Here is an 18,469-nt window from a genome sequence, read left to right on the forward strand (position 1 = left end):
AAGTGTTGGAGAGAACGAGGGATAGCTCAAGTGGTTAGAGCTCCCCTCCCGGTCCCAGATATAAAATATTCTAAAGTTGAACCGGAGGTAGTATAAATTATATAAATTGATTTTGGAACATATAATTGTATAATGTAATTTATATACCTATAATCGATTAAACATGAGCGGAACCTACTAGATGTGATTCAAACTTATTGCAAGATAGTTGATTGAACCTTTATAACTATTACACCTAAAACTTTATTTGTTTCTTGATAAGAGAACACAACAATTGAAAATAGTGAATCTTAAAAATAATTCGATGAAGCAGTAAACAATCCTAAACACTGTGATGAGTTCTTCAATGAGTTCCATTGCTACTTGAGTTTTACTCGAAAGCCCATTGATTCTCCCTGCGAACTTCTTCCTCTTCTTCGGGTGTGAAATCGTTCTTGATGTGGAAGGTCTTCCTTATCTCCTCGGGTGTCTTTCCCTTGATCATATCAGCCACACATTGACAAGTTAAATCCAGCAAACTCTTGATATCCATGTAATTAGCAGCCTGTATAACATCATCCCACATAATTAATTTTGTTATTACTCTATCAATTGACCACGTGTAAGTGTATATATTATAAACAACATGTTCACTTAGATTATAATAACAAACAACTCATACATGATACATCTAAGCAAAAAAGTTTGGTACAATATTTTGTATACTGCGATGATTGCGAAGTCAAAGTGTTAAACTATTATCATATTATCAAAAATTATGATAAAATACATATACGTGCACAAGAAATCTGTAATTATATATGATAAAATTATATAACCAACTAAAATAATCCAAAGATTCCAACATCAACCCTATGACCTAAAATGATCAATTAATTGTAAAATTTGCCCTAATAATATCGTAAAGCAACAAAATAAATTTAAAAAAAAAAAAAAAAAAAAAAAAAAAAGAAAGAGAGAAATTAAAGTCAATCACAAATCAACAAAAATAAAGAAAATAAGATCGAAGTAAAAGAAAAGTACTTACAAGAATAAGATCAAAGAGGGTCTCTTGGTCGACATTGAGGAAGTCCTTATCCCACTGCTTGAGTTCATCATTATTAGATGATTCGGAGTTATCATCATTAGCGTGTTTGTTACAATACTCGATAACCTTAGCGAGAGTTTTAGAGGTGACATTATGCAGCGGGATGGGATCGGTGTTGTCGCCGAGATCCTCGATCATATTCTTGATTGTTTGCGAAAGCATTGCTGCCTTTTCGTCGACATTGAAAGTCTCTTTATCGGAACTCCTTAGGATTACCTTCTTGTTCGAAGATGAAGAAGAGGTTGATGCTGCCATTGCTAATTAGGTTAAGTGGTTTAAGGTTCGGAAAAGCTAAGAAATTTTCGAGAGAGCGAATTTTTGTTGGGAGTATGAAAGAATATGAATTGATGATGAGACTTTGGTAAGACTTCGTTGGTATTTATAGATTTTTTTTTACTAAATTCTAGTTGAAGTATACTTTCAGTTTTTTTTTTAACACGACTTTTTTTTTTCTTAATGTTTGCAATGAGATGAGTGAAATAAATCACCCAAACCGATTTTTTTTTTTTTTCTTTAGTATTTATCTCTTTGTTTTGGAAACTAATTTAATTTTGTAATAGCAACTTTTTGGCATATAGTAATAGGGCACATCATGCGGCATGGGTTAGTCGAGTTTTTTTTTTTTTTTTTTAGGGCTCTCGCTCTGAGTTTTTTTGTTAGGGGTTACTCGAATTACTCAGTCATGGATTACTTCAGGGGTTCGGACAAGGGTTACTCGAAGGGTTCACTCCATCAACGGTTACTCGTGGGGTTACTCGATCATGGGTTACTCGAATTAATTACTCGATCAAGGGTTACTTGAGTTACTCGACCAACGGTTACTCATGAGTACTTAAGAAGTTCGGTCATGGATTACTCGATAAGGGATTGTTTAAGGGTTTGGTCATGGGTTGCTTGAGGGATTCCTCAGTTAGGCGCTACTTGAGGGGTTACTCGATCAGGGATTACTCGAGGGGTTCGGTCGTGGATTACCCAAGGAGTTATTTGGTCATGAGGTTACTTGAGGAGTTACTTGGTCAGGAGTAATTAACTCAAGTAACCCCTTGTCGAGTAACTTGAGTAACCCCGACAACTCGAGTAACTCTTGACCGAGTAACTCGAGTAACCCCTGATCGAGTAACCCCCGAGCGAGAAACTCGAGTCATTTGGTTACGTACTCGAGTAACCTCGACAAGTCAAGTAACCCCGGCCCTGACCGAGAAATTCGATTAACCCCGGCAACTCAAGTAACACATGACAGAGAAACTTGAGTAAATCCCGAAAACTCAAAAAACCCCTGACAAAAAAATTTGGGTAACCCCTACCGTACGTTACAGTAGCAGGCCGCATACAAAATTTTGTGTGTGTGTGTTTTTTTTTTATTATTTTTTTTTTATTTATCCTTCTGTTTTGGAAACTATTGTATTTTTGTAAACAAAATTTTATACTCAGTGTGTAAGTAAAAAAAAATTATACTATGTCTTTCTATCTTTCCAAGTTTGTATATATATAACTGATGCGGTTCCAAGGCATCAATATTGTTATTATAATTATTTTTATTGTTATTTTTAGTTTATTATTAGATGACCGAATTTATTAGGATATTTTTGTTAGTTTAATTCGGTTAGTATAAGATAAGCTTAACTTTAAAGATCATATTTGCAAAATATTATCTTTACAAGTTAGAGTTAGTTTCCTAGTTAGAATAGAATTTGTTTTACCGATTTTTAGGCTAATTATTTAGCTTATAAATACGTGATGGTGTTTAACGAAAAGTATGATTGATTGATTTGAAATTTATAAAGTTTTACGTAAGCTTGTGCTTGTGTATTCTTGGCCTAGTTTAGGTTTTAAGCTCGTGTTGCTTAGCGTTTCTTGACCGAGAATCAAGATTCCAAACCTTTTAACTGCGATTTAAGGTTATATCCATCAAAAATCATATCAAATTGGTGTGGTTGCTGTTTGACGAGGGACGAGTTTGACAATTTGTGTCAAAAAAACTCAGTTTCGAATGTCATATTGATCGACTTGGTTCTCCTTCGTTTCTAAAGATTTTGAGGTGATTCTTTTTTTCAAATTGGTTAATTTTTTGTCTAGTTTTCACCTGCAAAATTTGAAAACTTTTCAAGAAGCATAGCTATTAAACTGGGTTCGTTTTTTACACCTGGTCAAAAATCAAATTAATCTGCCATTGTTGAGAAAAAAAATAAACTGCGATTACTTGGCTGGGAATTTTTTTCTGAATTTTTGGTCGAGTATTTTAGACAGATAGGGCTAGCAGTATCCAAAATTTCAGAATTTTTCGAGGTGTTTTCATTGGGTTTTGGTCCTCGTACTTTCGATCAATTTCTGGACTGGTTTTGTGTGTTTTCTCATCCACATAAACATGGAAAATAAAAGTTGGTTTGAAGCATTTATGATGGAAATCAAGAAAATGAATGAATGTTTGGATAGAATTGATGCTCGTTTTCAAATTCGTGACGTGAGATGTGGTGTACAAGATATGTCTTATGAGAAAGAGAAACTAGAGCAACCAATTGTTGAGGCTATATACGAGGAAAAGATTGTATCTTTACCGAGTGATAATCTTACAAATCCAATTTTAGAGCAATCTCATGAACAACTAGTAGAATAAAAGGAAATTATGGAGCACAAAAGTGTATTTTTGTCTAGTTTTGTTGACGAGGAGGTTACATTTGAACTATCTAAGTTGGTAGCAAAAAGTCAAATTTCTACAACTTCCTTTTATGGTGATAATTGGGATACAAATATTTTCACGTATTATTTCCATTATATTGATTGCATTGACAAAGGTGTGTCATCAATTAAAATTTTGGAGCATTCAATTGAAGTTTGTGGTGCATTCATTGGTGTAAAATATAAGCATGACGTGGTTGGATGGAGACATATTCTTTTAGCTCATGTTCGATTAATTTGGATGATATCTTGGTTCCATGATTTGCTAAAACTTGGGACAAGTTTTTTTCAAGAGGGGGAGTATGATGCGGTTCCAAGGCATCAATATTGTTATTATAATTATTTTTATTGTTATTTTTAGTTTATTATTAGATGACCGAATTTATTAGGATATTTTTGTTAGTTTAATTCGGTTAGTATAAGATAAGCTTAACTTTAAAGATCATATTTGCAAAATATTATCTTTACAAGTTAGAGTTAGTTTCCTAGTTAGATTAGAATTTGTTTTACCGATTTTTAGGCTAATTATTTAGCTTATAAATACGTGATGGTGTTTAACGAAAAGTATGATTGATTGATTTGAAATTTATAAAGTTTTACGTAAGCTTGTGCTTGTGTATTCTTGGCCTAGTTTAGGTTTTAAGCTCGTGTTGCTTAGCTTTTCTTGACCGAGACTCAAGATTCCAAACCTTTCAACTGCGATTGAAGGTTATATCCATCAAAATTCATATCAATAACTAGTTTGCGGCCCGGGCATTGCACCGTGTTACCACTTTGATTAAATTGTTTCTTTATGAAATAAATTATAATTTTTTTTGACATAATGAAATATATATATATTATCATTGATTATGTATGTTATGCATAAATACCCTATTGTTTTTGAAATGTTGATTTTATTTCTCTTTTTTTTTAAAAAAAAATTGCTTATCTCGTATTTCCTTTTTAATTGATGCATGTCATTTACAGTTATATTTATATGTATAGATGACATCAATAGTTATTGGCTAAGATAGTAAGGAAGTAGATTTTGTTTCTTTGAGGTCTAGTGTTCGAAACCCATCAAAGTTTTTTAATAACAGTTAAAATGATTTGTTTATTGGTAATGACGTGCCATTAAGTGATGATGTGGCACAATGCTATGAGAGGAGAATGACGTGGCAGATAAACAATTTTAGAAATGCTTTTTTTATTATTATTATTATTCCCTCTATTTCAAAATGATGTCTTGTTTGATGCAAATTTTACTCATTTTTTTTATTGCAAATATCTTTAATCTCACACTAACAAAAAATATATAAATTATATTAATAATCTATTGACCAAGACTAATAAAATTCGATCTCACATGACTATATTTGTTCTTATAGATTAAAAGAAATTTTAAAAAATCTCTCTTTTTTTACAAAATCAAAGATTTCAAATAAGAACATTATTTTGAAATGGAGGGAGTACTCGATAGTGGGATTCTTTTATTTTTAGGATGTCATTGTCTTCTCATTACCCTTCTTGAAAAATTGAACATCTATCTCCATTGCTATTAAATTGTCCCCTTCAAATTTTTTCAAGAGGATATGATTACATTATAATTCTGATCGATCAGTGCTTAGCCATTCTACCGCTGATGCCTTTGTACTGTAGAGGTTGACCTTGCTGACCATTCATATTAATTGGGTGTTGTATGTCATTGTGATGATTAATGATGGGCACAGGCCGTGCCGGCACGCGGGCGGCATGGGTCCGGCACGATTCCGGCACGGCGGCTCACCTATGGGTTGTGGGCCGTGCCGTGAACAAAATTTTGAATTTGGCACGGGCACGGCGGGCGGCACGGTGGCCGGCATGCCGGAACGACACGTGACACGGCTGGGCACGGCACGGCACGAGGCCCGCCCGGCACGGCACGACCCATACCATAGCCGTTGGAAACTAGCCGTTTTAGAGCCGTTTTCCAACAGCTATAATAACGGCTAGTTTTTGGCAATTTTCCCTCCCAAATTCCCTATAAATACCCCATTTCTTCCTCCAAATTTTTGACAATTCATCAACTCATCTCTTCTCTCTTATTCTCTAATTTTCTTACTCTCTTATTCCTACAAAGGCCACAATCTTACTCTCTTTTGTGAAAAGAAAAAAAAAATCCTACTCTCTTATAAATTTTACATTTTTACTATTATTACTTTTATTAGTCTACTACAAAAAAAAAAAAAAAAAAAAAAAAAAAAAAGTTATATTTACATTTGGGAAATTATAAATTCGGGAAATTATAAATTTGGTAAAGCATTGAAGCGTCATTGTAAGATCTAACTCAACTTTATTTTAATTTGTTATTGTTATTGTTATTGTTATTGTTATTGTTGTTTTCTTGGAACAACTTAATTATATAAAAACTACTTTCTATTTTTATTGTGGATAATTTAGATTGTTAGTGAAATCTATCTAAGGCGGGACTTGGGCTCTGGACAACGTCGTTCCTAACCTCTCCTACCTGGGATCTCATTGACCTAAGTAATATACTATTATTATAATTATTTTTGAAAACTTAATTTGTATAAAAACTACTTACTAATTCTTATTGCTATTGTTATTATTATTGTTGTTAATTGTTATTGTTATTGTTATTGTTAATTAGTTATTGTTATTTGTATTATTATTGTTGTTGTTATTATTATTAAATATCATGGCATCAAACCCGAACACTTCCTCCTCCTCTAGAAAAGCCAAGTCAAAACGTAGGGAATCATCAAACCCAAACACTCCAATGCCCTCCTAACACCGTTCCCGTTCCTAACATGCCCTTTCACTCCCCTAACATGCCCTTTCCAAACACTTCCACCCCTTTCTTTCATCCCCAAACCACGGGAGGGTATGAACAAATGGATGATATAGCTCCTTGGACTATGCCTAGTTCGGGATTTCAACAAACACAATTCTCACCTCATTTATACGGATCACAATATGAATTTTCAATTCCTAATACCCAAGGTAGCCAAACACAAGCCTCCGGGTCGAGTGAACAATCCACCCAAATTCCTAACACCCAAATTCCTAACACCCAAAATCCTAACATATTAGAGTGGTGTACCAAAGAGGAATTTGCTCAAACCAACCGAAAGAGTGAAGTTTGGGCACATTATCAATTAAGTAAAAATGGAACCAAAGCCCGGTGTCGAACTTGTGGTAAAATTTTCTCGGCCGATACCAAGGGAGGGACAGGACACCTTAGTAGACATTCAAAAAAATGTGGTAGACCATCTAATGATCCAACCCAACCCAAAATTTCTCAATTCCATCCACAAGGCTTCATTTACAATTATGAGAGAGATAGGGATGAACTTGGGAGAATGATTGTACATGCCGAACAACCTTTTCTTTTCGCCGAAAATGATGCCTTCAACAACTACATTAACCGAGCACTACAACCAAAACACAAAAAAAATCTCCCGAAAAACCGTTCGATCTGCTGCCATGAAGAATTATCTAGAGTATAAATTGAAATTAGTAAATGAATTAGCTAATCTTCCTAGTAGATTTTCTTTAACCGCCGATGCATGGGATGGTGGATACGGACTTCACTATTTATGTGTTACTTGTCATTGGTTAGATAATGATTGGTTGTTACAAAAACGCGTCATTCATTTAAAAATGCTTGAATACCCTCATACCGGTCTTAACATTTCACATCATTTAATGGAAGCCATTGATGCATATAGTCTTAGGGATAAAATCATGTTTATGACTTTTGATAATGCAACTTCTATGACATATAGTGCAAATTTGGTCAAATCTCAATTGACCGATGTTATATTAGATGGAGATGCACTTCATGTTAGATGCATTTGTCATGTTCTTAACTTGTGTGTGAAGGATGGAACACAAGAAATTGGTCCATTTTAATATTATATCACAAAATAAGGAATGCTATTATGTCTATTAATAGCTCTAACTTGAGATATCAAGAAGGGAAAGGTTTTTACAGGCAACAACGGATAAAGACCATAAAAATAGCACCGGATTGTCCAACTAGGTGGAACTCCACCTATGAAAAGTTGAGTCGGGCAATCGAGTACAAGGTTCATTTAACACTTTTTTATAATATGAAATTTTCACAATGTGGTTTACCAGAAGATGATTGGGTTAATTGTGAAAAATATATGTGTAGACACCCATTTTTGTCTCCCCAAAACCAAACCCAGTGATGAGTATCTTTCACGTCGGATCATAATCGAATGAAGTGAAAGTGTGGAAAGTTTAGCGTTGCGGATAGTTTTAATTTCTTTTCTCTCCTCTCTGTTTTTGAAAACTTATTTTAAGAGAACAGCCAATCCAGTTTGGTTGGTCCATAATATGGGTCCGATAGTAGTGTAGTTGGATAGGTCTTGACAAGAGCTTTCCAACGATATATTATAACCCCAATTCCGATGAATATTGAGGAAGTTATGGCCAAATTACTGAATTGGGCCCGGTTTGAGCCTTATATGCGGCCCAATGATCTAGAGGAGGGCCTAATATAGATTTATCATTCCTAATGCAATTAGGAATGGTTTTAGTCTTCTAGATTCTGCTAGAAGGTTCTTTTCATTCCTAATTCAATTAGCATTGATAAATTGACTTTTGTTGACTTTTAAGAGTTTTAATTAAAATCAAAGAACATTTTTTGAGGGAAATACGATTTTATCCTCCTGTACGACAATTTCTATCTGATTTTAAGAAAACGCGTGAATTTCTAAATCAGCGCCAAACGCCAGCTGTAGCGCCTGGCGCTACGCTTGGCGCTGGTGTTGGCGTCTGGCGCCAATAGCCAGCGTTGGCGCCAACATCATTTTATGTGCGCCAGAACTCTGTTTTGATATTTTATCTTTTTGGCTGATTTTCTCTATAAATAGCCTTCTAAAAACCCTGTTTTCATTCACCAACTCTCATCAAGATTCTCTTTATTACTCTCTCTCTCTTTTTTTTCTAAACTAGCCTTTTCTCAAATACAAAATTCCGCATACATTAGATCTAGATACACCTAGCCATATTTGAAGTTGCCTTCGCCCTAGACGTGAAAGGTTTAATTTCTGAGGGTTTGGTCCCAAATCTCTCTTTCAATTATTTAATTTAATTGTTTTGTTTATTATTTTCCTTGAAGTTAATAACGTGTGTGTTTTGTTATTAGAAAGAGGTACGAGGCATCAAAGTAAGTATTTTAATGGTTTAATCGATATTATGATATAGAAATTATGCTTAGATTGTTATTATGATTCCTAGTATCATGTCTAGGGTAATTTTAATATTAAGTATGATTGTTATGATGCCTTTATGTTCTTCCTAATATTTATGATTGTTAGTATCATGTTAGGGTTAAAGCTTTGATTTTTATTGTTTAGTGACATGCTAGGGTTTGTTATTAATCTTGTTAGTATCATGCCTAGGATCTTGCTATTATTATTATGCTTTTACATGATTATTTTTATTATGATTATTTTTATATAATTGTTATAATTGTTATGATTGTTATGATTTTGATTATTTTGATTATTATTATGTTGCTTGATGATATTTATTGTTATTGCTTGATCACACCTTTTATGCATGTTTAAAGGGAATTAGTACTTGTAATCACGCTTAATAAGATAATTAATAATCTTGTTAGGGTTAATTTGATTATAATTCAAGTGATCGCCAATAATAGTTTTATTTGTGCATTAATATTCAACCAACATAGATAAACAGTTTTAGGGTTAACCTATTGATTGCATGTTAGTCAGAAAGCGCACATGAATACGATCAGAATCAAGTAGAGGCCTATTATTAGGGCAGGTTCAATCTCTTTTAGGTTGGATTTGTACCTTCATCCCAGAACCCTATTTTGGTTCTAGACCTTATGGTGTTGACGATCTCTTGGATCGTTAAGGGGTGTAACCTTCACCTCGTGAACGGTTTACAAGTTCCTAAAACTTGTTGGCGACTCTTTTGCTCTATCTTCTTTCCTTTGGACGCCACCGTACTTTAGTGTGTGATCACAATGGGGTTCAAGCTAGGGGATTAACGCTTGAAATATTCCCTACAGTTTTTGGCGACTCCACTGGGGAGGATTTCTATTTTAATTCCTGAATTTGTTTCGGCAATGATTTAGAATGAGTGGATGAGACTTGAAACGTTCTAAGTATTTCATGTGCGTAATTTTGATTAACATTATTGTCATATGCATAAAAAAGATCTCATTGGAAAGACCATCCGTAACGAGTTAAAAACATAGGATTTTACACATAGGAAATTTGAGAAATATCTTTCACAACTAGGACCGAAATAACACTACGCGAAACTGGAAAATTTTATCGAGCACAGAAAGCTGCTGAGGCATGTAGGAATTAGCGTCAGCGACCAGAGCATTGGCGCCAGACATTTAACTGTAGCGCCAGACTACAGGCTTGTCGCCAGGCGCTACAGCTAAAACCTGGCGCCAAGCTCTGTTTGCTGGCGCCAAATTCTTCCAATACCGAGCCAGAAATATGCGTTCTAATTTCGACCAGTTTTTCGTATTGTTTGCTCGATCCTACTTCCTGATTGAGTTTTTTCTCACTTTTCTGCAACCCATATGTGTTCTACATATGGACATAACCCTCTGGGAATTCATGCTCCATCTACCTGATTGAACGCTCTGAGAAACAAAGGGTACATTCGAGAATGTTGAATTCACCAAAACATGGAAGCGAGTTTTTTCTAAAACTCGCGGTGTCCCATCCACTCGCGCCAACCCTTCACGGTTAGGCTTCCACGCGGTGCATCTGGACAATTAATCATGGACCCTCTATTGACTAAACCATATCCCGAACTTTAGAGAACTAGAGCCATGATTAGGTTGCAAACTCATTGCATCATATTATGCCTACTTGACTAATTGTGCATTATTTGTTGTGCATATACTATGTTTTCTTAACCGTTTGTTTGACTTGTGTTGAGATTAAATAAATTAATGACTTAAAGAACTTTGCCTAATTAATTAATTAATTAATTAATTTGAGTAAATAAAGTCTAATATTTTAATCAGAATTGACCTAGTACGACTTTAGGCATCCCCCCCGTTGATTAAAAACACCGAAAACAGTCCCAAATTAAAGCTCCAACATTGGCGCCAAAGTCTGGACTGTAGCGCCACTCTGTGGAGTGTGGCGCCTGGCGACAGCTCTGTCGTCTGGCGCTACACTACACAGTGCGACGCCAGTCCAGTCGTTTTGCCGACAGTTCGGATTATTGGTCGAGTCATCACCTAGTGTCTAATTAACCAGTTGCTAATTAAGTCGGTTAAATTTCACTGTCAATAACACCTTGTCGAGTCATTAATTGAGTCTAGTCACATAGTCTAGCCACATGGTCATGACACGAGTCTTAACATATCACCTACACTCACTAGTCTTAGCACACACTTCGAGTATGTATCACCATGACCATGTCTTAGGTTCATGCATGAGTCGGTCTTTTCCGTCATTTGAGTTGGGGGGTACATCCTATTCCTAGTGCTTCATATCCCTCCATTTACATCATTTTTCTTCACATTCTATTCCAATCTTTCTTCACTTCATCCATCCATTGCATGTTGAATAAAGTTTGAGTCAAATAATTAACAATGAATATCCCCAAATTCCTTTTCCACAGTACTTGGTCGAGGAGAGAAGGGCGATTAATCAAGGATAACCTCTTTATTCAAGTCTTACTTTTTGATAAATGATTCGTCAAAAGAGGAAGGCTAAAAAGATAATGGCAACTCAAGAGGAAGTTAATGAACTTAGGAGTCAATTGACTAACGTGACTGAGGTATTAAAGGCTTTAACCCTCAAAATTGATGACCTTGTGAAACAACAACAAATGAACCTCATGCAAGAAAGTTTGAGAAAGTTATCTAGTGACTATAAATTTCAGGGCATGAGTTCATAAGGGGTCTCGCTGGACAGTACAAGGAACTTCTTCCGCATAAGTTCAACGCCACTGACATCCCTAAATTCAAGGCAACAGATAACCCTTACTTCCATCTAAGAGCTTTCGAAACTATAATGAACATTAAGGGTATTGTGGGGAATAAATTCAAGCGTTAATCCCCTTGCTTGAACCCCACTGTGATCATACACTAAAGTACGGTGGCGTCCAAAGGGAAAGAAGATATAGCAAAAGAGTCGCAAACAAGTTTTTTTTAGCAACTTGTAAACCGTTCACGAGGTGAAGGTTACACCCCTTAACGATCCAAGAGATCGTCAACTCCAATAGGTCTTGAACCATGACTGGTAGTTCGGGGATGAAGGTACAAATCCAATCTAAACGAGATTGAACCTGCCCTAATAATAGGCCTCTACTTTATTCTGATCGTATTCATGTGCGCTTTCTAATTAACATAGAATCAATAGGTTTACCCTAAACCTGTTTATCTATGTTGGTTGAATTTAATACACAAATAAATCTATTATTGACGATCACTTGAATTATAATCAAATTAACCCTAAACAAGATTATTAAATATCTTATATAAGCGTGATTACAAGTACAAATTCCCTTTAAACATGCATAAAAGGCGTGATCAAGCAATAAATATAAATATCAAGCAACATAATAATCATAATAATAATAATAATCATCATTATAAAATTATAATCATAATCAAAACAATAATAATCATAAATAAAATAATCATCATCAAAATAATAATAATAATAATATTCATAATCATCATAAATTATAACAATTATAATCATAATCATGTTCATGTTAATATTAAAGTATAATAATAGCAAGATCCTAGGCATGATACTAACAAGATTAATAACAAACCCTAGCATGTCACTAAGCAATAAAAATCAAATCTTTAGCCCTAACATGATACTAACAATCATAAGTATTAGGAAGAACATAGGAAGCATCATAGCAATCATATTTAATATTAAAATTACCCTAGACATGATACTAGGAATATCATAATAACAATTTAAACATGATTTCTACATCATAACATCAATAAATCATTAAAGTACTTACTTTGATGCCTCGTACCTCTTTCTAATAACAAAATACACACGTTAGTAACTTCAAGGAAAATAATAAACAACAATTAAATTAAATAATTAAAAGAGAGATTTGGGACCAAACCCTCAGAAATTAAACCTTTCGCGTCTAGGGCGAAGACAACTTCGAATATGGCTAGGTGCTTCTAGATCTAATGAATGCAGAATTTTGTATTTGAAAAGCAAGGTTTAGAAAAGAGAGAAAAAAAGAGAGATGGTGAATGATTAAGGAAAACTTTATGAGAATTGGTGAATGAAAGAATAAGAATTGAAGAGAATGAGAGAGGATTGAAAACTGATTGCTGATGAATGAAAACGGAGCTTTTACGTCATTATTTATAGAGAAAATCAGCCAAAAAGATAAAATAAACAAAATAGAGTCTGGCGCACGCAAAACGAGATTGGCGCTAGGAATTGGCCATTGGCGCCAGGCGCTTGCGCCAACGTCAGCGCCAGGCGCCAATGCCCGGCGTTAGGCGCCAATCTTGTTTTTGACGAGTTTTATAAAATCAGATAAATTTTTCCGTACAGGAGGATAAAATCGTATCTTTTCCTCAAAAATTCTCTTTGATTTTAATTAAAACTCTGAAAAGTCAACAAAAGTCAATTTATCAATGCTAATTGAATTAGGAAGGAAAAGAACCTTCTAGAAGAATCTAGAAGACTAAAACCATTCCTAATTGCATTAGGAATGATAAATCATATTAGGCCCTCCTCTAGATCATTGGGCCGCATATAAAGCTCAAACCGGGCCTAGTTTAGTAAATTGGCCATAACTTCCTCAATATTCATCGGAATTGGGCTTATAATATATCGTTGTAAAGCTCTTGTCAAGCCCTATCCATCTACACCATTATTGGACCCATATCATTGACCAACCAAACTGGATTGGCTGTTTTCTTAAAATAAGTTTTCAAAAACAGAGAGAAGAGAAAAGAAATTAAAACAATCCACAACACTAGACTTTCCACATTTTCACTTCATTCGATTATGATTTGACGCGAAAGGTACTCATCACTGGGTTTGGTTTTGGGGAGACACAAATGGGTGTCTACAAGTATCAATAAGAAGATTTTCCCCTCTTTGTTCTCACTATCTCTTGAAACCGTTTGCCAACAATGGTTCTTCTCCCTTGACAAAGAGAAAAGCTCTACCTGGGAATCGATAGTAAACGCTTTCATTGATAGGTACAAGTGCAATATTCAAGTTGAAACCGACTATAGACAACTTATGATGCTAAGACAAAAAGAGAATGAAGGCTTTACTTCCTTCTTTAATAAATGGAGGGAAACTTCCGCTAAGATGATTGAGGTGCCCACTGAAAAAGAATCTGTGAGGATGTTTATCAAGAATCTCCAAGAGAAGTATTCAAAGCATTTAAAATATCAACACAATCTGAATACTTTCAAGGCCGTTTATGACATCGGAATTGAAATCGAAGATGACCTCGCAAAACAAAAAGCTACTAGCAATAGTAACCACAGTGGCTGGAAAGGAAAGAAGAACGACAATCCTTCTTCTTTCGAAAACGCCCACTCTAGTAATAATGTTAGTACCTTTGACCATAATGGTGTCTTAGCCATGGACAATCAAGAATCTAAAAGGAAACCCAGGAGAGAGTTCACACCCATTGGAATGACCTATGATGCTGCTTTTGATCGTCTCTATGACCGAGGGTTAATAAAACATATTGGCCCTACCGAGGATCCAACACCAGAAAATCGATCTTCGAGATGGAATCCAAACTCCTATTGCAAGTACCATCGAGGAAACGGTCATACCACTGATGAATGCTATAGGTTTCAAAACCTCATTCAAGATCTCATAGAGGCAAATAAGATCCCATTGCCTCTAGCTAGCGAGAAGATTGGATGATGTCGGAGCAAACAACACAAGACAGAGGCGAGCTTCAATGACGAGATTTCATGACCTCTTTTTTCTATTTCTTTTTCATTTTTTCCTTTCCCCAATAAGTCTAGCATAGGCACCTTTCTTTTCCCTTAGATTACTTTTGTAGATTCTTTATTTATTTTCCTTTAATAAAATGAGCATTTATTTTCTTGCATATGATCATTTCATTATTATTGCATTAAAAAAAAATCATTGTCGAATTAAGCATAAGGTATACCAATGATTTGAGGCACCCCTTGTAGCCACATCATATTACCTTTCACCCTTCTAATTTACAATCCTTTCTTCATAAACCACTTTGAGCCTTGTCTAACGATAGACCTTTCATTTTTCAACCCATATATATCTAACCTTGGGACAGGACAGTGTGCAACTTATGCAATTCTAAAAAAGGCTTGAGTGAATTCAAAAGATTAAAATAGAAAAAATAAGAAAAAATAATAATAATAATAATAATAATAATAATAATAATAATAATAATAATAATAATAATAATAATAATAATAATAATAATAATAATAAAAGTGTACAAAAGGGTAAGTGTTCCAATGTCTTTGACATGAACATGTCTTTGATATGAACACGTCTCAGATTGCGTCTCTTATCGAGTGCTCGGTACCGTTCCTGAGAAACATGAATGCCAAGTGAGTGATAGACCGCATGATCGGGATTGCCCACACTTATTAAAATAAAATAAATGCTAAAGAAAAAAGAGAGAAGAAAGCTAAAAAAGAGAAGCAAACCTCAAGCATAAAAATATAAAGATCCAAAAGCAAAGTTGCACACCTTGGGGGCTTATCTAGGGTCTTGAGCCTTTATCCCCTTCTTCTATAACCTTTAGCCTAACCACGTTAAAACCCTTAAAAAGACCTTTTTTGAGGTATACACACATTTGTGCGAGGTTCGGCTAGAGCTACGTTCGGCCTGATTCCTCACGGATACGTAGGCAACCTCACATCGAGGTGCGGCCGTAATAAACATGCATTCATATTCATATTCACATTCACACACCATGATCATATCAAGGGATCTCCTATGCTCATCCCTATCCATGTAGAGCTAGACTTGGGGGCTTGATCCTTACATCATTAGCTTACCTAGCCTAAAGAGTCACCATCATTTGACTCTTCTTGAAAAAATATCTTTCCACACACTTAGCTCTTGTGGCCTAGCTTTAGTGTCACTTTCACACACACATTACACATACATGACCAAATATACTTCCCTTAGGAACCCTTTGTCATGAAATCTTAACATAATGCTGAAGCATGCCTTGTCACATCACTTGTCAATCATAATTGTCATTGCATCACGAAGTATGAAGTGCTTAGCCTCCGTGCCTAAGTTACCTAAATACTTTCATTATCTAGTCAACTAGGATAGTCTAAGATGTTACAATCCTTGTACTACAACATTTGACTAAGCTCATTCAACATGCATTCGAAAACTTCGCTTCTTTCTTTTTTCGCGTCTTTCTTTTTCGGGAGAAAGTCGGTACCCTCCACAAAAATGACGGAAAATTTTTGCTTTTTTGTATTTTCGAGTCGCGCGATCACATTACAATGCACACACGAGTCATGTACACATTGAGTCATGTCGTGTCATATCACTTTGATTTGGGTCTAACACATTATGTCATTTCACTTTGAGTCGGGTCAACCTCAAGTCAGTCACAGAGAGTCAAGTTTATACCTTGAGTCGTGTCAAGTTAATGAGTCAAGCGACGTTAAACCTTAGGTCAACCCTAAGATGATTAAAGAGATTAACAAAGTTATATAGTCAAAAATAAATACATGTGCAGCAGAATAGGGAAGACCCTACTCCAACGCCAAGCGAAAACATCTAGCGTCTGGCAATAGTTTTTAGCGCCTGGCGCTAGATCCCAGCGTCTGGCGATAGAGTCAATTCTTGGCACCAGCAATATTTCAGCAGCGACAGAGCTCGAAGCCTCTCAGAACGGTGATTTCGACCTCATACAGCAATTTCGGGTTCCTTGGTACGCCAGTTAGCCCCTATAAGCAATTTGACATGATTAGTAGTCGGCTCGATTACAATCGTAGTAAGTGATTGACCTGACAAAAAATCGTCTCACTTAGCTTAAGCGCCTAAAACACTGGATCATTACAAGCACCAACGTATCGGTTTAAAAACAAGCACTTAAACGAAAATATTTCCAAATACGGATTGTCGCGCATTCTTCTTAAACGACAATTTTTCCAAGATTGGATTGTCATCTCCAACTGACAATATTTCCAAAAATGGATTGTCGTGCATCTTTTTAACGACAATCTTTCCAGGATTGGATTGTCATCTCTGGCAAAGTTTCCAAGCGTGGATTGTCGTGCTCCTTCTTTGTTTGGCAAGTTTTTCCAAGTTTGGATTGTCATACATTCATCGACTCATTGGCAAGTTTTCCGAGATTGGATTGTCATACACCCAGTTCCCTATGGCATAATTTCCCAAAGGATTGTCGTAGGACTCTATTCATCATAAATTTCGGAAAAAGTTCCTCAACGTGGATTGTCATTCATTTCAGTAAGTGGCAAATTTTCTCGAAGTGGATTGTCGGTCGACTCTTTTTTGAAAATGTTCCAAGACGCGGATTGTCAATTGTGGCAATATTTTCCTAAAAGGATTGTCGCATAACGTTGGCAAATTTCCAAAGTGGATTGCTTTCAAGAGTTATATTCCAAGATGTGGATTGTCGATCGTAGCAAAATTCTTATGAAAGATTGTTACGAAGCATTGGCAACTTTTCCCAAAAATTGGATTTTGGCAAATTTTCCGAGATACGGATTGTCCCTTCATCGTGGCAACATTTCCAAGGATGGATTGTTACGAAGCATTGACAACTTTCCCTCAATCGGATTGTCATACATCATACAAGAGTTGTGTTGGCAACTATTCCCAAATAAAAGAGGATTGTCATCACAGCAAAAGCACGGACATAATGGTTCACAAGCAGCAAACCATCGACGTACTGGCATAACGGAAGCAAAGTTCAAGCGAGATTTAGAGATCGGCAAGCGTGGTCTTCGGAAATTTTTCTTCGGAATATTAAGCTCTTTTGTTCAAAGTCGCGTGAACATATCCAAAAGAAGCTCTTTGTTCAGAGACGAGTGAACATCGAAACAGCAAGATGGCGTTCCATAGATTGTGGAAAGTTGTCAAAAAGCAACTGAAGGTGATTTCAGGCAAAGTTGTCTTCGATCGTGTTCCCTTAGACGTGGAAGATGGTCATAAAGCGCAAAGGGATGATTTCAAGCGAAGTTATCTTCAATAGTATTCCTTTGGACGTGGAGTATTATAATAGCGGAAGAGGATTGTTTCAAGCGAAGCAATCTTCGATAGTGTTCCCTTTGACGTGGAATATTATCAAAGCGGAAGAGGATAGTTTCAAGCGAAGCAATCTTCTATATTGGAAGCAGTTACAAGCGTAGCGGTTTTCAAGCGGGATGGCATTCTCTTGGCAGGAGGTCAACAAAACAACAGTAAAGCAGCAGCAAATCGGTTACCTTCAGAGACGTGTGCTCGACGGTGCAAGATACGCGTTTCTTAACTCTTTTATCTATTTAACTAACGCTATTTTGTAGGTATCGACGTTACAAGAATGATTTAGGATCGCAGAACGTTCTGAATCATTCCCCGTCCCTATCGATACTTTGACTTTTGTTTTCGAAACTTGCGTTTTTCCAAACTCAGTCAAAGTGGGGGCTTCTTTAGACACCCATTTGTGTCTCCCCAAAACCAAACCCAGTGA

General features: G+C 35.7%; 1 protein-coding gene across 1 annotated transcript; it reads right to left on the reverse strand.

Annotated features, from left to right (window-relative positions):
- Positions 1-370: 370 nt before the first annotated feature.
- Positions 371-1,352, reverse strand: LOC145640850 (SKP1-like protein 1A). The gene is made up of 2 exons (XM_081692086.1): positions 1,028-1,352; positions 371-544 (listed from the first exon to the last, which is right to left on the reverse strand). The coding sequence occupies exons 1-2, from the start codon at positions 1,340-1,342 to the stop codon at positions 371-373; spliced, it is 489 nt and encodes a 162-aa protein (XP_081548212.1). The 5' UTR covers positions 1,343-1,352.
- Positions 1,353-18,469: the final 17,117 nt, after the last annotated feature.

The sequence above is a fragment of the Chenopodium album genome, chromosome 7 (assembly GCF_948465745.1).
Source record: "Chenopodium album chromosome 7, dcCheAlbu1.1, whole genome shotgun sequence".
NCBI classification, from domain to species: Eukaryota; Viridiplantae; Streptophyta; class Magnoliopsida; order Caryophyllales; family Amaranthaceae; genus Chenopodium; species Chenopodium album.

Coding starts and splice junctions, on each gene's coding strand:
- LOC145640850 (XM_081692086.1), bottom strand. CDS start 1,342: ATGGCAGCATCAACCTCTTCTTCATCTTCGAACAAGAAGGTAATCCTA. Junction 545..1,027: donor CCCTCTTTGATCTTATTCTT/GTAAGTACTTTT, acceptor GATGTTATACAG/GCTGCTAATTACATGGATAT.